At 43.3% G+C, this 22019-nt stretch overlaps 1 protein-coding gene across 3 annotated transcripts in view; it reads right to left on the bottom strand.

The window, feature by feature from the left end:
- Window positions 1-3646: 3646 nt before the first annotated feature.
- The window catches only part of NDUFAF6 (NADH:ubiquinone oxidoreductase complex assembly factor 6), a 583839-nt gene continuing 565466 nt past the window's right edge, over window positions 3647-22019 (bottom strand). For all 3 annotated transcript variants that reach the window (XM_044066568.1, XM_044066567.1, XM_044066569.1), the window contains one exon: window positions 3647-3845. In XM_044066568.1, the coding sequence (XP_043922503.1) occupies window positions 3717-3845 (129 nt within the window). In that variant the 3' untranslated portion in view covers window positions 3647-3716. The remainder of the gene's footprint in view (window positions 3846-22019) is intronic.

The raw sequence follows: 22019 nt of genomic DNA, 5'->3' as shown, positions 1-22019 counted from the left end.
TACTAAGTCAGGGATTCTAACCTCAGCCGAGAATGTCCCCTAATAACTGACACTGCTGCTATGGCCCTAGATGCTGCATCCACAGTACTGGACACTTGTCTGCCAACTGTGAAGTTCAGCATTAATAGCTCATTAGTGTGTCTTCCAATAGCCTCAGTCAACTTTATGAGGACTATACCCTGACTTCATTGTGTTGGGTTTAGCAATTCAGGGTTCTGAAAGCTAGGGTTGCCGATATACAAACCTGCGTCTCAAAGTGGGCTAGTATAATACCTTCAAGTCACTGGGAAGGGTGTTAAGCCCTAGTACCAATTAGGATCCCTTACTAGCATCCAGGGACACAACAGCTACAACTGCCACTGGGTTCTTGTACAAATATTTGTGAGGACCTAATCCCTGCAGAAGTGGTCTGGTCTTTGGAAACAGATGGGTGGGAGACCACTTCTATGATGTAGCTTCCAATTCATCCTGCAGGGACTCAAAAATTGTAAGAATGAGTTTTGAATGCAAATAGTCCCAGATGTTCTAAATATCTCCCCTGGGACACTCAGACCTCACTGTTTTCCCATCTCAAGTCTTTCACTGCAGAAGGTTTGTACTCAAATAAGAATTACCTCCAGGACAGTGTGCCCACATCATCTGAGTCATATATATCCTAAGGGGGAGGATAAATATGGCCAATAACACAGTTTCACTTTGCTTTCCTAGTCTAAGGAGCCAAGCCCTCTCTCTCTCAGGTGAGAAGTGTTTCTCCTACTTCTGACACAGGACTCCTGACATGGATGGCTGGTCTGATCTTAGCTGCAGGTTCTGAACAAAACTGTGCCAACCAACTTGAACCAGTCATGGGTGGGGAAACTATGAGGGAGATGGGAAAAACAACCTGTTACATGGCTGAGAAATGGTGAAACTCCATTGATCAGACATGGTCATCTTGATGGCTCAGCCTGTCATCTGCGTCTTGGAAGAAAACATTCATACATTCATGGGCTCCAATTTTTGATGGTAAATGGCTTCGCTAAGAACAGTGGGGGATTTTGCCTTTCCCTGCGTAACGGTGACATGGGCATCCAAGTTGGACACCTGTGAACTGGCATCTGATTCAGTGACCACTCTATCTTCAGTCTGAGAGGATGTGCTAATAGCCAAAGACTTGGCAGCCTCCTGAGGGGTGATATTAGAGGCCTCTGGACTAGCAGGCATTCTGTGTAGTAGCTATGAAAGCACCTTCACGGCACCTTAAGTTCATAGGTGTGCACCTAGCTAATGACCTCTGGGGTCTTTTTAAGCCTAACCATGTATCCCAAATCTCCAACACACAAGTTCTGGCTCCTTTGGTAGTGTAAGTAAAGGCTTAGGAGATGAAACATTTACAAGCCAAGCAAAGGCCTGGGAGATGAAACATTTACAAGCCAAGCAAAGGTCTGGGAGATGAACCATTTCCAGGGTGCCTATGTTGATTACAGAAATAGATGCCAAAGCTTGGACCTAGGATGACTGACTGGAACATAAACTTTGGTTGTTTTTCTTGTGGAGGACTCACTTACCTTTTTCTTCAAATGTTTTTGTTCTTCAAGGGATGTCTGTGATTGTCAGTTGCTGAGGCTCAGTGGACATGGTAACCTATTTAGTAAAGATCTAAAGCCACTTCTTGTCCATGTACTACTAAATGTTGCCTTCTTCTAATGGTTTTGTGGTTGAACCTGGCATAAATGGTATAAGTGGGTATGTCAAGATCAGTGCTCAGACAGTAAATACACAGTGTATATTCATGGTGAAGGATCTGATGCTTGCAAGAGCAAACAGAAACTTTTTTCTACAGTAGACCTAATGCATATCATCAAAGTATACTGGTGAACTACTGACAAAGAATCCCAATACAATGAAATATATAAAGAAAGTGCCGTCAGTGGGGTACTTTTCAGCCCCATCTGAAGGCTAAACCAGATGCCAGACTAACAAGTGCTCCAGCTTGTTGAAGCTTGCATTCCCCTTGCTGTGGCAAGGAAGTATTAAACATGGCACAATCCGATGCCACAAGTATACTGGGGCATGGTGCAAAGCTCTGGAAATGTGACCATCTGTGGCAGAGATCCTTACACTGATGACTGCACTAGTGATCCATATGAAGAACATCTATTTATTTAACATTTGTTTACAGAGAAAGTCCAACCTGGAACACGTCATTTTTCAGTGGAGGCCTGGGGAGAAAAGTTCCAGACGCATGTCTTTGTGATGTGGGAGGAAACCGAAGCACCCAGAGGAAACCCACATGAATGCAGGAAGGACACGCAGACTCTGTACAGAAGGCAGCCCAGCCGAGAATCGAACAGGAGAACCTCTTGCTGTGAGGTGAGCACACTAACTGCTGCACCACTGTGTCATCTACATTTTCCACCCTTTCTTTTTTTAGCTTTAGGATTAGGCTGGTCAGGCACAGGGACTTTGTTCTGTATCCATTTACGTGACTTGGAAGAGACTGATCAGGGATAAAAAAAACCTACGGAACTAAGATGGGAGATGGAGGTTTCAGCTCCAGACAGGAATCATCAGGCAGAACAAAGGGAGAGTTCTCATATATGAGTAACTGTAACTTAATCTTCTCTACTGCAAAGTGTGTCTGGACAAAGACTTAATAGAAGCTACAAAAACATGTTATGTTCTTCACATAAATCAAGAACACCTGATGCTTATCATGTACTGTGATTTTATTCCTGCACTTACACTTTTGAAATACACAGTCCATGGTGACCACAAGGGGAATTATCCCTATAAAATCCATGGCAGAACACCTTTTTTGTGGAGTAGAGTTTAGAGTAACTAACAGAGGAACAAAAAGGAAGTGAATATTCAGAAAAATTCGGATCACAAGGCCCGTTTGGAGGAAATAAAACTAAAGAGAAGAAAACAAAACACTTCATATTCACCTACTGTGGTATAACACAAAAACAGGAACTGCAGAATACAACGCTCCTTCCGAACACAGGTCTTCCTGAACAACATAGATGGTGAGTATTCACAGTCTCTCCCCCCCCCCCCCCAAAAAATTCCTGTAAAAACACCAAAAAGAGGTCTGGATCTGTTTTTCAATGTGAACACTTGTGCTTGCCAAAAGAAACCTAGAGAGAGACAGAATGATCAATGCAGTACCATGCAGGATAAGATGTGGGACATAGCAGCATGGCAGAGCTTTAGGCGCCAAAGTCATCTAAGACCTACTGGGGCATTTAATCTCACTGAATCATGGCAAACCTTTAGATGCCAAAGCAGTCTAACACCTGCTGGGACATTTAGTCCTGCTGTTACCAAGGGCAGACCTCCACATACAAGACAATATTTCACAAATCTTTTTATTTTTCAGTGACTTTCTGCTTTTAACACTTTCCTTCCCCACAGCAGCAGCATATTAAAATAAATAACTTCACAATACATAACTGTGGTTTACTTTGAAGCACTAGCACTGCACCCCCAATTTATATAGTAGTGCCCATTTATACAGTATTCACCCCCGCATTTATACAGTATTACATTTAGTAAACTATGTTTTAAGTCTGAATGGGTACTTTCGATAAACAGACTAGTTCTATAAAACACGCACACACACACACACACACACACACACACACACACACACACACACACAGACTTTCAGGCTATTTTAAATGTTTATTTACAAATAAAAACACTGTCAAATGTCATATTGTCTAACGTGTACTTCAATATTTGTTCTTCCATGATCGAATGTATAAATATAACGGCAGTAGTGTATTTCTCCTCTGCAAGGATGAATGGAACACATCAAAATCTACTTTCTGAAGTTTGTTCAGGTAATCTTCTAAAATAACCTGCAAGAAAATAAGAAAGAACATAAGTAAATAGATACCTTAAATATATACCTACAGTAAGGCAAACAGTTGGTGAATCATTTATATTTATTTATTATTATTATATTTATTTTCATGTTATAGCTGCTTGACAATATATTATCTGTGGAAATGACTACTGCTGCGATATATGCTGGAAAATGTTTGAATGCTATTAAATGTATTGCGGCTCTTAATTGCACTTCTCCATTTTCTGTTTCTGTTTTCCAGAAGAAATCTAGGTGGACTGTTGAATAAACAATGGCTGCAAGGTAAAGTATTGAGTGCAAAGGGCCAAAAATGTTCATGATGCAATCAACATGGCTATTTTAACTATGGAGGGAGGGGGCACAGCTACACAGGTGTTTAATAGCAGGTGGTATGAGAGTGTGTGGCAATGCCCACAACTGGAACTAACTGTTCCTGCATTTGGTAGCAGATTTTAGGCATAAAACTTCTTGGTAATTCCTTTATATTTGTGTTTTTTTTTTTTGTGTGTGTGTTTGTTTTGTTTTCTATAAGGAAAAGCTGCCTCCAAGAGATGCACTATTGTGTTGAAGGTAGAAAAAAAGTACAGTTGTGTACTCTCGCCATAAATGTAGATGTTCGAGTGTATTCACTGTTGCAGTCATCACATTTGGGTTATTCCTGCTAGGGTAGCCCTCAGCCGGCCCGAATACCAGAGGCTTAGTATTTCTGCGTCAGTTGCTGTTGCTTCAGGACAGTGTTCAGGTCGTCAGTAGTATAAAGTACGGCAGCCGACGCCATTACATCAGTTTTTCTTGCCCTAACTGTCAGGAGCCCCCAAATAGGATACAGGTTCTGGTGGAAGAACCCCACCTGTAGAAAGTAAATACCAAAATGTCCCTTGTACGGAGAGAGAAGAAAGAAGAGGGGGATGGAGGGGAACCAGGACTGCAACAGTGAATACACTCGAACACCTATATTTATGGTAAATGTACACACCTGTACTATGCTCTTCATGTTTCACTGTTGCAGTCATCACATATGGGTTGATTCCCAAAGCTGAGGAAAAGGGTGAAGGTAGTCAAGGAGACTAGGGGGCTGGCTAGGATGCCCTGCAAGACTGCAGAGGCAAACCCTGCCCTGGATTTGAAGATAGGCAGGTGTTAATGTTTGGTGAAAGTGTGAACAGATGTCCCTAGTGGGGACTCCTCTGAGGAAAGCTGCAGAGGTGGAGGCTGCTCTGCTGGAGCGAGTCCTGAACCCCTTAGGGGGAGGCTTTCTGTGTTGCTTGTAAAAGAAATGGATGCAGTGTGCTATCCTTTTGGAAATTGTTTGTTTGGAGATGGCTTTGCCCTCTGCCCCTGCAGCAAAGCTAACCAGCAATTGATCAGACTTTCTGAAGGATTTCATCCTGTCTAGACCGAATCTGAGCTGTCTGTGAACATCAAGAGAGTGTAGGATCCTTTTCCCCTTGTTCTGTGGGTTAGGGAAAAAGGTGGGCAAATGAATGGATTGGTTGACAGCCACACTGGACACCACTTTGGGCATGAAGGATTGGTTAGTCCTGAGGGAAACCCTGTCGGCATGGAAGAAGATGAAGGGCTCCACAGCCATGAGTGCTTGTAGCAAGGAGACCCTTCTGGCTGAAGTGATGGCCAGAAGGAAAGCTGTTTTCCAGGAGAAAAATTTTAACTCTGCTGAAGATGCCGGTTCGAAGGGGGGCAGGGTGAGCTTTTCCAACACAAAATTAAGGTTGCGACCTGGGGTATGTGCTCTTCTGGGTGGCCTCAAGTTGATGGTCCCTCTTAGGAATTGTGTGATCACAGGGTGAGAGAAAAGGGGTTGCTCAGTGGGGAAATGAGCAGAGATAGCAGAGGCATGAATTTTAATAGAGGAAAAAGAGAGACCACTGTGTAGCAGGTGAGCTAAGTAATCCAGGATGAGAGGGAGGGAAGGCTATGCCGTATCTGCTCCCTTAGCCTGAATCCAGGTGCAGAAACTTTTCCATTTGTCAGCATAAAACTTTCTAGTGCTAGGGCATCTGGCCTCACGTATATCTCAAACCTGTTTACTGAGGTTGGCAGACTGATCGGTGGTTAGGGAATAAGCCAAGCTGCTAAACTGAGGGTCTGCAATTGAGGATGCATGAATTCTCCTTCCCTCTGGGTCAAAAGGGTTGGGGTTTGAGTGAGACTCCATGATGACAGTGGGAACAGGCTCCGCAGCAGTGGGTACCAGTGTTGGCGAAGCCAGTCTGAAGCAATAAGAATTGTCCTTGGTTTTTCCACCCTTAGTTTGAGCAGTACCCTGGGGATGAGAGGTAGTGGAGGAAAAGCACAGACCAACAGATTGACCCAGGGAAGGACAGGGCATCCACTTTCCAAGCCATGCAGTGATGCTACATGGTGCAGAACTTGCTGAGCTGATGGTTGATGTGGGAGGCAAAGGGGTCAACCTTCGGGGTGCCCCATTTCTGAGTTATTAGGGTGAAGGTTCTTTTGTCTAGCTGCCACTCGTGGGGGTCCAGAAGATTTCTGCTTAAGTGGTTTGCCAGAGTGTTTAGAGAACCTGGCAGGAATTGTGCTAATAGGTGGAGTTGCAAGGCAGAGGCTGTGTGCCAAAGGGTCATGGGCAGCCTGCATAGTGGGTAGGAGTGAGTCCCTTCCTGCTTGTTGATATACCACATCACAGTGGTGTTGTCTGTTTTGATCAGGAGAGCCCCATGGGAGAGAAGGGGCTTGAAAGCTGTCAAGGCGTACTGGACAGCTAACATCCCTTTTTGGTTAATGTGCAGATGGATTTGCTGTGGGCTCCATTGGCCCTGTATGCATCTGCCATCCAGGTGTGCACCCCAGGCATAGTCTGATGCATCTGTGGTGAGGGTCTGGGTGGCGGGGGTTGGTAAGAAAGGTAGTCCCTTGTTGTGGAAGCATGCTGCTGCCCACCAAAGAAAATCTTTTCTGAGGCAAGGTATCACGGGTATAAGAGTTTCCAGGTCTTGAGAGTGTTGACACCAAAGGCTTTTTAGGTACCACTGAAGTTTCATCATATGCAGTCTGACATATGGAATGAGTAGACTGCAATATGCCATGAACCCCAGAGTTTGCAGGATTTTCCTTGCAGATAACTGGGGTCTGGTGGCTAGTTGAGAGAAGTAGGCTGTCAGGTAAGTTTGCTTCTCTGGTGTAAGGAATGCCATCTGAGATGCTGTGTCCAGGCTTGCTCCCAGGAATATAATTCTTTGGGTGGGTACTTGTTTGGATTTCCTTTCGTTGATTGTGTACCCTAGGGAGGGCAGTAGGGATTTTACAAAGGCCAGGTGCTTGAGCAGCTTTTCCTGACTGTCTGCCTGAATTAGGCAGTCGTCTAAGTATGGGTAAATTTGGATATTCCTGTGTCTGCAAAAGGCAATGGCCGGAGCCAGACATTTTGTGAAAAGTCTGGGAGGAGTAGATAAGCCAAAGGGAAGTGCAGAGAACTGAAAGTGCAGAGATCCTGCCCTGAAACGTAGATATTTCCTGCATGATTCCCGGATAGGAATGTGGAGGTAGGCCTCTTAGGTCTAGGGTGGCTAGCCAAGCATCCTTGGAGAGCATGGGTAGCAGTTGCTGGAGGGTGAGCATTTTGAATTTTGGTATCACCAGGAAGGTGTTTAGAATGGATAGATCAAGGATGGGGCAACCAGGTGCCCTCTTTTCTAAGTACCAGAAAAAGTCTGGAGTAGAAACCTCTGCCTATCTGGTCTGCAGGAATGTGCTCTATTGCCCTCATGGAGAGCAGGGAAAGGGCTTGCTTTTTGGCCTCTGCCCAATGGTTTGGAGGTAGATCTGGGAACCCTTTTGGAGTTGGAAGGGTGTAGAAAGAAAATCTGTATCCCTGGGACACTATGTTGAGGACCCAGCGGTCGCTGGTAATGGTGGCCCAAGTGCTTGTGTGAAAGGAGAGTTTTCCTTCTAGGGGTAAGTGAAGGTGGGCAGAGGAAGGGGTGGGGGAGGAGAGTCATTGTGAGTTCTTACCATGAGGGGGTGGTTTAGAACGCCCCGTTTTTGAAGTGGAGGAAATCCACTGTTTTGATCTCTGCATTCCCTGTGGCTGCTGTCTGGGGGGGGGGGTCTGTTTCCACGAGGTCTGGGCTGAACTGACCTGATGGGGCAGGAAAGGACCAGTGCTTGGAGGGGTAATGCCTGCTGAACATGTGTGGGTGGTCCTGTAAGAAATAACTGTCTGCATAGATATAGCTTTTTCAACAGTTTAGATTTAACATAGTCTGGCAAGGGCTGTTCCTTAAGCCATGCATGCCTTCTAAGGACAGAACCAGTGACTGCTGCCCTGCAAGAAGCTTCTAGGGCATCAAAACCACGGTGCAAAGTGTGTTTAGTTACTTGACTTGCAGACTGCATTAAATCTTGCAACTCTTTAGATTCTGCACAAGCTTTTTGTTTGAGGAGTTCCAGGGTATGTTGCTGAAATTTTAGCATATGGAACTGGTAATTTAGTGCTCTGATAGCAACAGTAGCAGAGGTGTATACTTTTTTATCCCATCTGTCTAGTGCTCGGAAATCCTTATCTGAGGGGTTGGGATTTTTAGTAGAGGTTGCTTAAATTCCTTTAGGCCCTTGAGAAATTACATCATGGTCAGCAGTAGGATTTTTAAAAAGAAATTTGTGTGAGTCAGGGACTCTGTAATACCTGTCAGGTTTTCTGGGTGCAGGAGTCAAACAGGATTTCAAGAAAACATCATCTACAACATCCAGGACAGGAGGAATGCCCAGAGGTCTGTGCTGTGGAAGATCTAAGAATTCCCAGAGTCTCTTTTTAGACTGGTAGTCCTGACATTCCCATTGGAAATGCTCCCTTAAGGTATGAAGGGTTTCCCCAAAGGAAAAGTCCTCGGAGGGTGAGGCTGAATGAATGGAATCCTCTGCATCAGAATCCTCATAAGCAGAGAGGGGTTGCATGTCTTCATATGCAGATGCATCAGAGTAATCAGACTCCTATTCAGACAAAACTACTGGGGACATCTCTTTTTCTTTTTGAAGGGGTAGCTTGGCTTCCTCTGATCAGCATGATAAAGTCTTCTGCCATTTTAAGCATTTGAGACTGAAACAAGGAAGCAGGTGCCTTAGATTGGGTCATCGGTTTCTTGGGTGAGGTTTGTACCTGGGCCTTAGAAACTCAGTAGTTTTTCAAAGAAAGGTAGATGTGAGAGAAGTAGTCGGTTTGTGTCCGGAATAGGTAGAGCAAAGTACTTCCTCAGAAGCCAGTGCCTGCTCAGCAGCTCCGGATCCATCCAAGGGAGAGGCAACCGCCAGATCCTAAGTCAAAGAAGAGTTTTGCGGCATACCGGACTCCGAAAAAGTCTCGGTAGTGGCCTGCGAATCCACAGAAGTGGGCATCAGGGGCAGCAAAAACACCTTACTAAGGACCGGAGAACTGACGACTAGCTTAACGGAAACGTCGGCGATAGGTTTGGACCTGTGCGGTCTGTCTCTGTCTTTATCCTTACGTTTTTTTCAGATCACCTGCTGTCGGATGGCTTACTGAAGCCATATAGGAATTAGAGGACTGTAAGCAAAAATATCTAGCAACAATAAGAGCCTGACAACGGATATTTCTGGTGCTGAACAAAGCGCAAAAGCGACAGCGGGGGACATCGTGGTCTGGGCCTAAGGAAGTGACGCACGAAGAATGAAAGTTTTGGTGTGGTATTTGCTTTCCACAGGCGAGACAATTGTTAACTTTTTCTGACATTGGTTAGTGCAGGAAGAAAGGATCACCAACAAGGTACTTAGCTTTAAAAGACTTTAGCTTCAATTCAGAAGACAAAACTCAGGTAGCGGCCGACCAGCACTCGTGCAAACTGCTTCGGGCTCTGCGGCAAGAAAGACTGATGTAATGGCGTTGGCTGCCTTACTTTATACTACTGACGACCTGATGTCAGTCCTGAAGCGACAGCAACTGACGCAGAAATACTAAGCCTCTGGTATTTGGGCCAGCCGAGGGCTACCCTGGCAGGGATAACCCAAATGTGATGACTGCAACAATGAAACACAAAGAACATCAGGTGTTCTAGTCTGTTGAGAAGGGGTTATTTGACAGTCCAGGTATCAGCACAGAGTGTAACCACAGAAACTGTCCTGGAAGGCTACCTTCATTGGGAAAATGGATATTGAAGTACATCAAGTAGGCAGATGCAACAGCAGTAACCTTGCATGGCCTACAGTTTACATGTTTTTTTCCTAGAATGTGAATGGCTCTCAAATCCAGTTAAAAGACAAAAATAAATGTCTTTCTTAACCAAAAAAAAATGTAAGCCTGGTGTGAAAACATTATAAGAAACAGATATGAACCAGCAAGAGAAGAGTGTACCATGTTGTTCACAAGATCATAGATAGTTACTAGGCTATTGGATCTAAGGCCTCTACAAGCCTAGCCATGTTATACCCTTGTTCCCTTTTGGACCAAGATGTAAAGTCTATGTTTACATGTGAATCTAAGATCAGCACTGGCTGCCCCTGTCTAAGAGTGACATAGGGGAAACCCCTGGTATAAATTTACGGTGTACCATCCAATTGCCCAGGTTACACTTAGAGGGCCATTGAGGAGCTCTGTTTTACATGAATCAGAAGTTCACTCCAGTGGAGTGGCAACCTCTGGGAGACATATCTGTATTTCCAGCATGCCCTGTTAATATCACAGGCTAGGTTAAGATCCCTAGAACAAGTGAATCTTGTTCCATTGGATTTGCGGATGTGCAGCAGCTTCATCAAGGCAGGGTCTGAGACTGCTCTGTAGGCCAAGCACAAGTCACCTCTAAGCAGTCTATATGATACTGAGTAAAGTGATAGGGCCTTCAGTCTGTCCATGTAGGTCATGTGTTGTAGGCTCTGAATTTTCTTGGTGAGAACCTGCTGAGGTCTCTCCAGATACTGCAGATGTCTGGTGAGGTACACACAGAAGGGAGCACTGTACTCTATTATTGGTCTGATGACAGCCAAGTACAGGGGAGTTATAACCTCCTTAGATTTGGATGCTATACCCTTGCTTATGAGGTATGCAGCATAGAAGGCCTTCCTTACTATTATGGACACTTGATCAAAATTAAGGCTGCTATCAACTTGCTTTCCTAAATTTCTCACAGCTGGGTTTGAACTTAGGGGGAGATTATTAATGATGTAATTAGCAGGGGGTTCTCCTTTGCTGAAGGGGATGATAATGCATTTTTTACATTTAGTTTAAGCCCATGGCTTTCATTTGTCTGTGTAAGCCCATTTTGTAGTATGCTGACATCTTTAGAGGATTCGATGATTCCACCCAGTTTGCAGTCATCAGCAAATTTGGTAAGCCACAGGCCATCTATTGTAAGTCACAGGCCATCTATTTTTGCTGTTCTTCTGAAACATGGATACCGAACAGTAGGGGGCCTAGCACAGATCTCTGTGGAACACCACTGGTAACAGGTCTGCTAGTAGAGTTGGCATCCCCAATTTTGACTGGGTGTGTGCTGTTTGTGAGCCAGTTGGTAACCCATTTCATGATGTAAGGGTTAATTCCCCAGTTGGGTTAGTTTCTCAATGATGCCTGAGTGCAGGACTGCGTCAAAGGCCTTGGCTAGGTTGAGATAGGCAGTGTGAACTAGTTTGTTTTCATTAAGGGCCTTGGTGACATTCTTGAAGTCCACTAGGTTTAGCAGGCAAGATCTTCCCTTAACAAAGCCAAACTGGGTCGGGTCAAGAGTCTGAATGTCACCTATATCCTTGCTGATAAAATCCATGATGATTCTCTCCATGGTCTTGCAAATAAGGCTGGTTAGGCTTATGGGTCTTTAGTTCCCAGGGTCGGTTGAGGGACTCCCTTTGTGCAAGGGTATTACGGTTATGGTTTCCCACTTAGCTGGGACAAAGCCAGTGCTTGGACTAAGACTGAAGAGCGTGCTCAGCAGTTCCGCTAACTCCTGTTTTAGACCATTTAAGAAGCAGCCTGAGATGTTGTCCGGTCCTATAGAGGCTGTGTTTCTGGTCTTGGAGAGTGCAGCTAAGACAAGCTCTCTGAAGATACTAAGCAGAGGACTGGTGACAGGTAGAGAGGCGATCTCCTCAGGTTCAGTCTAAATGGTACCATCCACAGCTAGTTCAGCCCAAAACTGGGCCTTCCCCTTTTAGACTTTGGACACAGCTAAAGAATGCTTTGTGACTTACCTTAGCTAGAGATGTTAAATTTAGTTTTGTAATCACCTTTAAAGGACTTTACAATATGTCTAATCTGCTTGTTTATGCTTTGGAAGGAATTCCTACTTCGCTGGGACAATTCCCTTTTGTTTTTTGACAGCAGGTTCTTTCTCTTACAGTGTAACCTATTTATGCTGGATGCCCACAAGGGTGGCTTATTTTTTGTGAGGATCTTGACTTGATCCTTCTTTTACAGCTTTGTCTATACATTTACACAGTTATTTATACAGAACATTTGTGTACATCTCAGTACAGGGGTCATTCCTTTCAGTGTTGGCAGGGGATCTGAAACATTGATGCCATCGCTTAGCAGGCTATAGTTTGCTTTGGAGAAAATTTTTTAACCTTTTTGCTTCTGAGGGTGGGTAAGGTATGATCATTACTTTGAAAGAGACTGATTCATGATCGGACTTTACAAGGGAGGGCCCCACACGAGAGGGTGCAGGGATCCCCCATGTTGGTGAGTATTATGTCAAATATGTCAGAGCCCCTTGTGGGGGTATTGACTATCTGCTCCAGAACATTTCTGCTAAAGTCCAGGAAGCTTTGGGCAAGCACGTTTGTGCTGGCATGGCCAAGGTGTTTGGCTAGGGTCTACATCAGAAGCTCGAATGGTCAAAAGAGTGAATGCTCTTTGGTCAAGCTTTAAAGATCGAACTTCTAAACAGCAAAGACATGGAACAGCGATTTTTTTTCTCTAGGGAAAAAAAAATCGCTGGGCCTCAAAAAAAAAAATGTTAACACCCCCTACTTAAATTTACCAACTCCAAGATTGCACCTCAGTGGAGGAAATGGCAAACAACTGAAAAAAATCACTGTTCGGTGTCTTCGCTGTTTAGTGCCTTCGATCTTTAAAGCTCTATCAAAAACATTTGCTCTTTTGACTGTTCAAGCTTCTGATATAGACCCGTTTTGGCTGCACATTTTTTAGGCGGGATTTTTCTTTCTGTATACAAGACCAGTAATACCTATTTTCACTAAAATATTAGAAAAATTAGTAGTACTTAGACACAAACTATAACTCACTTTCTTTTTCTCTGCATTCTTTTTCTGCATTATTATGTTCTGTGTTTCATTCACTTTTTATTCATTACTTTATTGCACCCCAACCATACTTTCTCTGGCTCATAGCTCCTTTCTATGAAAATATTAGCTATATTTTTAACTTCCTTTTCACATTCCTTCCTGTCACTACATAAATGTTTAACCCTAACCATTTCCCCATAAAGAATGGAAGAAATAGTATTGGGGGGGGGAGTGACAACTAGTTCAATGCAACAATGCTTGGTTGTCCCTTTTTTCTAAATATTTTAGTTTTAAGTTTACCATCTTCTTGCCCTTCTATTGTAATATCCAGATAATTTACTGTCTTCCCTTTCTGTAACCCATCAAACTTGATCTCAAATCTGTTCACTTGCAGTTCTTGAACAAACACTTCTCCATAGCCCCCCGTGCAAACAAAAATCAAATCATCAATGTATCTATATATATATTTTGGCTGTACTCAGAGTGACTCAAGTAGGTGCAGGTATGCTGTGTGGTTTTCACAGTTCATGGTGGGGACCAATAACAATGACATGGAGGGGGAGTCCTTCCTACAGTTATAGTTGGACTTGGAGTAATTCTAAGGAGCTGAACTGTTTAACCAGTCTACAGGTGTACATGTCTTTAAAGAAGATGGATACGCCTCCTCCCTTGTTCTTTTTCAAGTTCGTTGTGTGGTCTGAATGTGTGAAAGACATTGTAGCCCTGCATGGCCAGGGTACCCTCTGAGGCATTGAACCATGTCTCTGTGACGGTGCAGACATCAGCATCTTCCAGAGTAAGACGTGCTTCAAGTGAGTGCAGTTTCTGATTTAGACTGCTAGCATTACGCTAGGAGTCTAAATCAAAAGCTATGATTGTTCATAGGTTTACAGGTTGTTACTAGGCTAACGACCACTAGGGCCTTTTCAAGTCTAGCTGGCACCCCAAACCAACTGGGTCCCGAGTATCACTGGCAGCTAATGGAGGGGCATATTAGTATTCAGGTAACTAAAGATGTGTGTGTGTGTGTGTGGGGGGGTGTTAGGATAATTTTCTTCTTGACAGCCTTTGTCCATAAGAGACATGGCGGTCAGACCATTGGGTAAATTTATGATTTCTCATGGAGCGGGAGCCTATTCCATAGTGCAGGGACCATTTGGGACATACATCTGTCTCTCCAGCATGTTCTGTTTATATCATAAGTGAAGTTCATATCCCTGGATCTAGTGCTTCTGGTGCTTTTTGTCTTGCACATGTGCAACAGATTCATCAGGACTGGGTCTGAGGAAACTGTAAGCCAGGGAAAGACCCGCTCTCAGTATCCTGTAGGAGACTAAATACTGAGACAGAGCCTTTAAACAATCAATGTAGGACAGGGTATTCATGCCCCAAATTCTCCTGGTAAGAAACCTTTGTTAGCATTCTAACTGTTACATGTGTCAAATTAGATATATGCCACAGGGGGCATCAATGATGGTTCTGATAAGGGCCGAGTAGAGTGGTACTATAACTTCCTTGGACTTGGATGCCATACCCTTACATACAAGTTGGGGGACACAGAATGCTTTTCTTACTATATTAACTACATGTTGGTCAAAGGCTAGATTGCTCTCTACATATGTTCCCGGATCCCTTACTACTGGGTCGACTCTTAAAGAATGTTTTACTGATGGAGTAATTAACCTGGATTGACATTTTCCCCAAAGTTATTATAATGCATTTTTTGACATTAAGTTTTGTATCATGTTTTTTGCACTAGTCATTTGTCTATGCTAAACCCTCTTGAAAGATGTTAGTGTCATGGGAGAGCACTCTACAACCGCTACCAGTTTACAGTAATCTGTGAACTTGCTGAGCCAGAGGCCTTGAACGTTAGGCTTGACTTCCGAGAAATGAATGCCAAACATGAATGGGCCCAGTATGGGAGCCCTGGGGTACTTCACCAGTGACCACTCTCTTGGTGCAGGTGGTCTCAGTGATCCTGACTTTTTGGGCCCTGTCTGTGAGCCAGCCAGCAATCCAGTGAGTTATGTAGATATTCATGCCTAACTCAGACAGTTTGTCAACAATGCCTGAGTGCGGTATCACATTGAATGCCTTGGCTAAGTCAAGTTACACAGTAGGCAAAGGGTTATAAATCAGAGGGAGATGGTATCTTGTAGAGTACCTATCATTTAAAACTGAAGTAATACTGAAGATAACGAGGAAGGTTTGCATGAATAAGAGGCTGGATCTTTCATACAACAATGCGTTACATACTTTTACAAGTTGATAAGGTAGAAGTATGAATGGTAATAGGACAGTTAGACTTTCATCAAGGTTTACTCTGTTATTCAAAGAGTGGACTATGTGCATGCTGAGAGAGGTCCAAGACACATAAAAGCTCTTTGTAGGAGAAGTATTTTGGTGCATGCTGTAACCTGTTTACTTTGGCTGGCACAATTTTGAAAGGTGAAGAGAATGCAATAACTTTACATACTGTCTAATGTTGACTTAGGACAGCTATACAACCTGACTAGTTGTAGCTTAAAAAAAGTCAGGGTGCTCTGAATAAAATGATTATGTGGAAAAGGATGGCAGAGATAAGATGGCAGGAAAAGGACAGGTATTTGTTAACTTTTGGAGAGTTAAGGAACATCAGAACAGATCATAGAGACAGACATGAAGAGCAAGTTAATTACAGCAAAACTCGACAGGAGTTGGGCAGCTATTCAGAGAGACAGCTGTGACTTCAGAGTGGAACGTAGGACCTTTTTCTTCAATAGTGCAGCACTGAGACCATTAGCACTTAGATTATAGCAGCAAAAGATGGAGTTTACAGTGTGTAGTATAAGGGATGAGATAGAAAGTGCACTTGTAAAGATGCCCAAAGGAGTGTTGAGGGTCTTTAAAACGTATTATCTGCCCGTAAGGAAATAACATTCACCTGAAGGTCGAATTTTTAGCACAAATTGATACTCCCAAATTAGCAGCAGGCACTAAGATAATGTGACCTATTATGACTGAAGAGCCAAACATGGCAAGAAAGTAAACAAGGTTACTAGGCCTACCAATGCAGGTATAGAGGCTGGGGAGGAAGGAAGGAAGAAGCTGATGCTGTGGTGTAACCATGGGAAGATATACCTGCCTCTCACAAAGAGGTTGTGATAACAGTGATACCGAAGGAGGAGGGAAAAGATCTCGCATGGACTTCCTCTTAGGGAAAAGATCTCACATGGACTTCCTCTTAGGGAAAAGATCTCGCATGGACTTCCTCTTAGGGCAAAGATCCAGCACAGACTTCCTCTTAGGGCAAAGATCCAGCACAGACTTCCTCTTAGGGCAAAGATCCAGCACAGACTTCCTCTTAGGGCAAAGATCCAGCACGGACTTCCTCTTTGGGAAAAGATCTCGCATGGACTTCCTCTTAGGGCAAAGATCCAGCACGGACTTCCTCTTATGGCAAAACTTCAGCACAGACTTCCTCTTAGGGCAAAGATCCAGCACAGACTTCCTCTTAGGGCAAAGAACGAGCACGAACTTCCTCTTAGGGCAAAGATCCAGCACGGACTTCCTCTTAGGGAAAAGATCTCGCATGGACTTCCTCTTAGGGCAAAGATCCAGCACGGACTTCCTCTTACGGCAAAACTTCAGCACAGACTTCCTCTTAGGGCAAAGATCCAGCATAGACTTCCTCTTAGGGCAAAGATCAAGCATGGACTTCCTCTTAGGGCAAAGATCCAGCACGGACTTCCTCTTAAGGCAAAACTTAAGCACAGACTTCCTCTTAGGGCAAAGATCCAGCACAGACTTCCTCTTAGGGCAAAGATCGAGCATGGACTTTCTCCTACACATCAAATTTTGTTTCCAATCATTGCAAAGTATTTATGTGGGCAAGAGCTAACAGAATGGCAAAAGTGGTATGTAAGGAGTTCATTTGATCAGTCAGAGCTAACGTAGGGGAGGCAGATCTACACTAACCATTATTAGGACTCTGATAATGGCTGAGAATGTCCAGCTTCAGACAACATTGTGACTTATTCTTAGTCTAGATGCCAGTGTGGCATTTAACAGAGATAAATGGCCTTTTCTATCTGCTATATTACAGAAGAGGGTGTTTAGTAGTGAGTTTGTGTCTTCACTGAAAATTAATTACAGTGGCTCACCAGCCCAGATTTAAATGTTAGCCATTCTTTCTAAGGTCTTATACTTAACTACAGGTACCCATCAAGGCAACCAATCTCTTTTGCTTTTTGCATTATATTCGGAGTTGCAGCATTAAATATTAGCCAGGCAATGAGTCAGAGTTATGTGATGGAAAGCAGACAGCTTAAGATATGATTAACTAATGATGATATTCAAAGCAATACTGCCCGGTAGGGTGTGTGTTGTGGGGGAAAGAACATCCTTCGAAGGGTATTATTTCCCCAATAACCCATACCCTGGATGGCATTACTGCACTTACAGGACTGGTTAGCTGTTAAATTGTTCTGTTTTTTTTTTTTATATAATATATTTTTCTTTTTTACCTCTTTTATGTAAAATAGTTCTCCCACATGTTGTTTCAAACTTGTGGTTTAGGTAATTGTCGGAAGGAGTATTTTACACCTAAAATATACGTTATAAAAGTATTTAGTGTTTACACACACACACTCAGGGCATGCACTTTCTTTTCTTTTTTTCATTTTACATATTTTTTTAATTTAACACTCACTAAACAGCAAAGCACTGTTTATTGAGAGTAAAACAACTGTGGCCATTTGCGTTTTATAGCGTCCGATTTTCACAGCAGCTTAATAAATTGCTGTGAAGCAGTGGACTTGTTTTTTAGTGGACATAAAAAGAAAAGAGTAACGGTGAGTGTGGTGGAGGGGTGAAGAAGAGAGTGCAGGCAGGATGGAGGGGGTGGAGAAGTGTCACGAGTGATTTGTGACAGATAGGTACCAGTAAGAGTGAAAGGGAAGGTCTACAAGAGGGGTACCAGTAAGAGTGAAAGGGAAGGTCTACAAGAGGGTAGTGAGACCAGCTATGTTATACGGGTTGGAGACAGTGGCATTGACAAAAAGGCAGGAGTCAGAGCTTGACGTGGCAGAGTTAAAGATGTTAAGATTTGCACTGGGTGTGACGAGGATGGACAGGATTAGGAATAAGTATATTAGAGGGTCAGCCCAGGTTGGAAGGTTTGGAGACAAAGCCAGAGGGGCAAACTTACGTTGGTTTGGACATGTGCTGAGGAGGGATGCTGGGTATATTGGGAAAAGGATGCTAAGGATGGAGCTGCCAGGTAAGAGGAAAAGAGGAAGGCCTAAGATAAGGTTTATGGATGTGGTGAGAGAGGACATGCAGGTGGTTGGTGTGACAGAGGAAGATGCAGAGGACAGGAAGAAATGGAAATAGATGATACGCTGTGGCGACCCCTAACAGGAACAGCTGAAAGAAGAAGATGATAAAAAGAAAAGGGTTAAAATACTGACTTTTTTAGAATTTTTGTAGAAGTTTAATTTCTCTTTAATTTAGACTATTTTATCATGTAACTAGGCTTTTTCTTTAATTTAGCCTATTTTATCATGTGACTAGGCTTCTTAACTTACACTGGATGTTGTTGGGTGATGTATCTCAAGAATGGGTATTTAATGTATGTAATGAACAATGAATTTTAGTCTGAAGAAGTCTGAGAGTGAAGGGAGACGAAAGCGCTAACTGAAGTCATTGTCTTGTTAATAAAGTGCCGGTAATCCTACAGATACTGCAATTTATTTTTTATTCTGTTTTCTAACAGTTATTTGTTTTTGCTGTGCTGCTTTTTGCTAAAACATTCTCTAACTTAGTTTTAATGAAGCAGCAGAAAAATTTAGCAATCCTTTTTATAAGGCTGGACGAATTTAGCTTAGTATCCAGAACTAAGGCAAAAACAAAGTGTCGCTACAAATCCCCCCATCCATCCATGCACAACCTCTTTTTCCCATTTTTGCAAATGGGGTCGGGGTGCCCTCTCTTAGAAATTAAAATATATATAAATATCTGTGGGGACCCAACACATGACAATATTAAGGGTGGGCTAAAGGATGTAAGTTGGCCTACAAAGATTTACATAGGAAAATAAGAATGCAGATAACTTAAATGGTCAGGCTTCCTCAGTTTGTGTATTCTGGTCAGGCATATGTGTACCAACCTTTAAAGAATATTTGGGAGGGACTTAAGAAGGAGAATGGTGACTTTGTGAGGGAGGGAGAGGTCCATGATTAGTTGGTATAAGTGAATGCCACATAAACAAAGGGAATGTTTGGCTCTACTAGACACTGAATCTTACTTTGAAGCTTTACACTTAAACATGTATTACTTACTTGTGACCAGGAATTAAAATATTTGTTAAAGAATGAGGTTACAAGGGTTTACTACTGAAATTCCGAATCCGCTTCGGTCGACCATTCGGAATGTCGACCCGAAATGCTGAATTGGGAATTTCAAAACAGCAACCAATGTGAAAATGAATACATCAACATCCATAGTTCGATGTATTCGACATAGCAGAAGGTGACATCACTCACCTCCTGCTATGCACGTTAACGTACCGTTACACTCTACAGTCTACAGTCAACAGTACATAAATTCTTCCATTTTGCAGGGGGACTACACCCCGCTACACCCCCCATGTGGGGGGGGTGCCTCCCACACCCCCTTCACATTAAATATACCAAGTCCGAGATTGCACTACAGTGAGGAAATGGGCTAATTCCCTGTTCCTCACTGTACCGCGATGTCCCTGCACAATGTCGCACCCAAATACTCAAACTACACTACCCGGTCGCTGTAGTGTAGTTGATATATTTTGGTTCGATATTCTGCCAGCTTGAAAACTGCCATTCAACCACATGCTGGTCGACTGATGCAGTTTCAAGGTTTTCAATGTAAACCTGTTACAAGACTTAGTATTAGGTTTGGATGTGTTAAATGCAGTGAAAAGGTGAATCAAGTCCAACAACATTTGGAACAGGTGTTTTGTAGTTGGATAATTTGGTGTAGTAGCAGGTTGAGAGATAGTTTAAGGTATAGAAATGTAAGAATATGATGTTTGAGGTTATTGCTACAGGAGAAAAGCTGATTTGTCAAAAGTATGGAAAATGTTTGGTCCTGGGTCCTCTCCTTCCCTGAAGTGCAGGCCAACACAGAAGGTCTTTGGCTAACAAAGTTTGCAGATGACTGCAAACTGGGAGCCATAATAGAATCACCTAATGATGTAGACATTCTACAAAAGGGCCTCACAGAGACAGATGTTTGGTGTCAAACTCATGGCCTCAAGCTCAGTGCCAAGAAGTGCACTGTCATCCCCTTTGGGAAAAACTCGGTATACATGAACTACCACATAGGCGGTAGCTCAATAAACACTGAAAGTGTGATAAGAGACCTCAGGACACAGGTGGACAGTAGTCTCTTCTTTGATAAAGTACAGTTTTGTACCTACCATAAATGTAGATGTTCGAGGATCTCCATTGCTGCAGTCCTTACATATGGGTAGTCCGCTGTCCACAATCGGCCCGAATACCAAAGGGCTAGAACCGGCGTCGGTCATCGGCGCCCGAGACTGACGTCAGTACGTGCCAGTACAAATGCGCATGACCGACGCCATATCCTCAGTCTTTCTTGCCTCAGACGTCAGAATGCAAAAAACACCACCCAAAACCCAACCTAAAAAAGAAAAGGGGGAAGGAGGGAGGGAAAATTGGACTGCAGCAATGGAGATCCTCGAACATCTACATTTATGGTAGGTACAAAACTGTACTATGTTCTTCGCCTCCCATTGCTGCAGTCCTTACATATGGGTAGAATCCCAGAGCAACGGAAAAAAGGGAGGCTGGCCAACTAAATAGCATTAGGAGCTGCTAACATGCCCTGTAAGATTGCAGTGGCAAACCCAGCCCTAGACCTAGAATAAAGAGGTAAATGATAATGCTTTGTAAAGGTATGTACAGAACTCCAAGTAGCTGCCTCTAGAATGTCTTTAGTAGCTACCCCTCTCAAAAAAGCAGTAGAGGTGGCCGTAGCCCTAGTAGAATGAGGCCTGATTCCAACTGGAACATCCTTTCCATGATGAGAGTAACAAAAAGTAATACAATGGCCAATCCACTTGGAAATAGTTTGTTTCGAGACAGCTTTCCCATGTGAAGTCAAAGCAAAAGAAACAAATAATTGTTGAGATCTTCTGAACTCTTTGGTTCTGCTCAAATAATACCGTAACTGCCTATGTACATCCAAAGAATGCAAAACTTTTTCCCCTTTATTTTGGGGGTCAGCATAAAAAGTAGGCAAATGTATAGATTGGTTCAATGCCACATTAGAAATCACTTTAGGCATAAAAGTAGGATTAGTACGTAAGGAAACTCTGTCCTTGTGAAAAATCAGAAAAGGTTCCACTGCCATGAGGGCCTGTAATTCAGATACCCTTCTAGCAGAAGTAACAGCCAACGAAAAGGCAGTCTTCCAAGACAACAACTTCAATTCAGCTGTAGCTGCAGGTTCAAAAAGAGGCAGAGTCAGCTTTTCCAAAACAAAATTAAGATCCCAGGCAGGAGTAGGAGCTCTTCGTGGGGGTCTTATATTCTTTGCCCCTCTAAGAAACTGTTTAACCAATGGATGTGAAAACAAAGGAGGGTCACAATCATAGTGAGCAGAAATAGCTGCAGCATGCACTTTTACAGAAGAGAAGGACAAACCCTTGTCCAATAAAACAGTCAAATATTGCAATATACAACTCAAATTAGGCAATTTGACATCAAAGCCTTTAGCTGAACCCCAAAGAAAAAATCTCTTCCATTTATCAGCATAAACCTTTCGAGTACTAGGTCGCCTGGCTTCCAAAATAACATCCAAAACTTGTTGAGGGAGCTGAAGGCCCTTCTTCTTTAAAACAGAATGCGCCAGGCTGTCAGGTGTAGGGATTGCACCCTGACATTGAGAA

Source organism: Protopterus annectens, chromosome 3.part1 (genome assembly GCF_019279795.1).
Source record: "Protopterus annectens isolate FY-2018-M chromosome 3.part1, PAN1.0, whole genome shotgun sequence".
In the NCBI taxonomy this organism is placed as follows: domain Eukaryota; kingdom Metazoa; phylum Chordata; order Ceratodontiformes; family Protopteridae; genus Protopterus; species Protopterus annectens.
The sequence above is the reverse complement of the archived record's forward strand: the minus strand, read 5'-3'. Positions and strand labels throughout refer to the sequence as shown.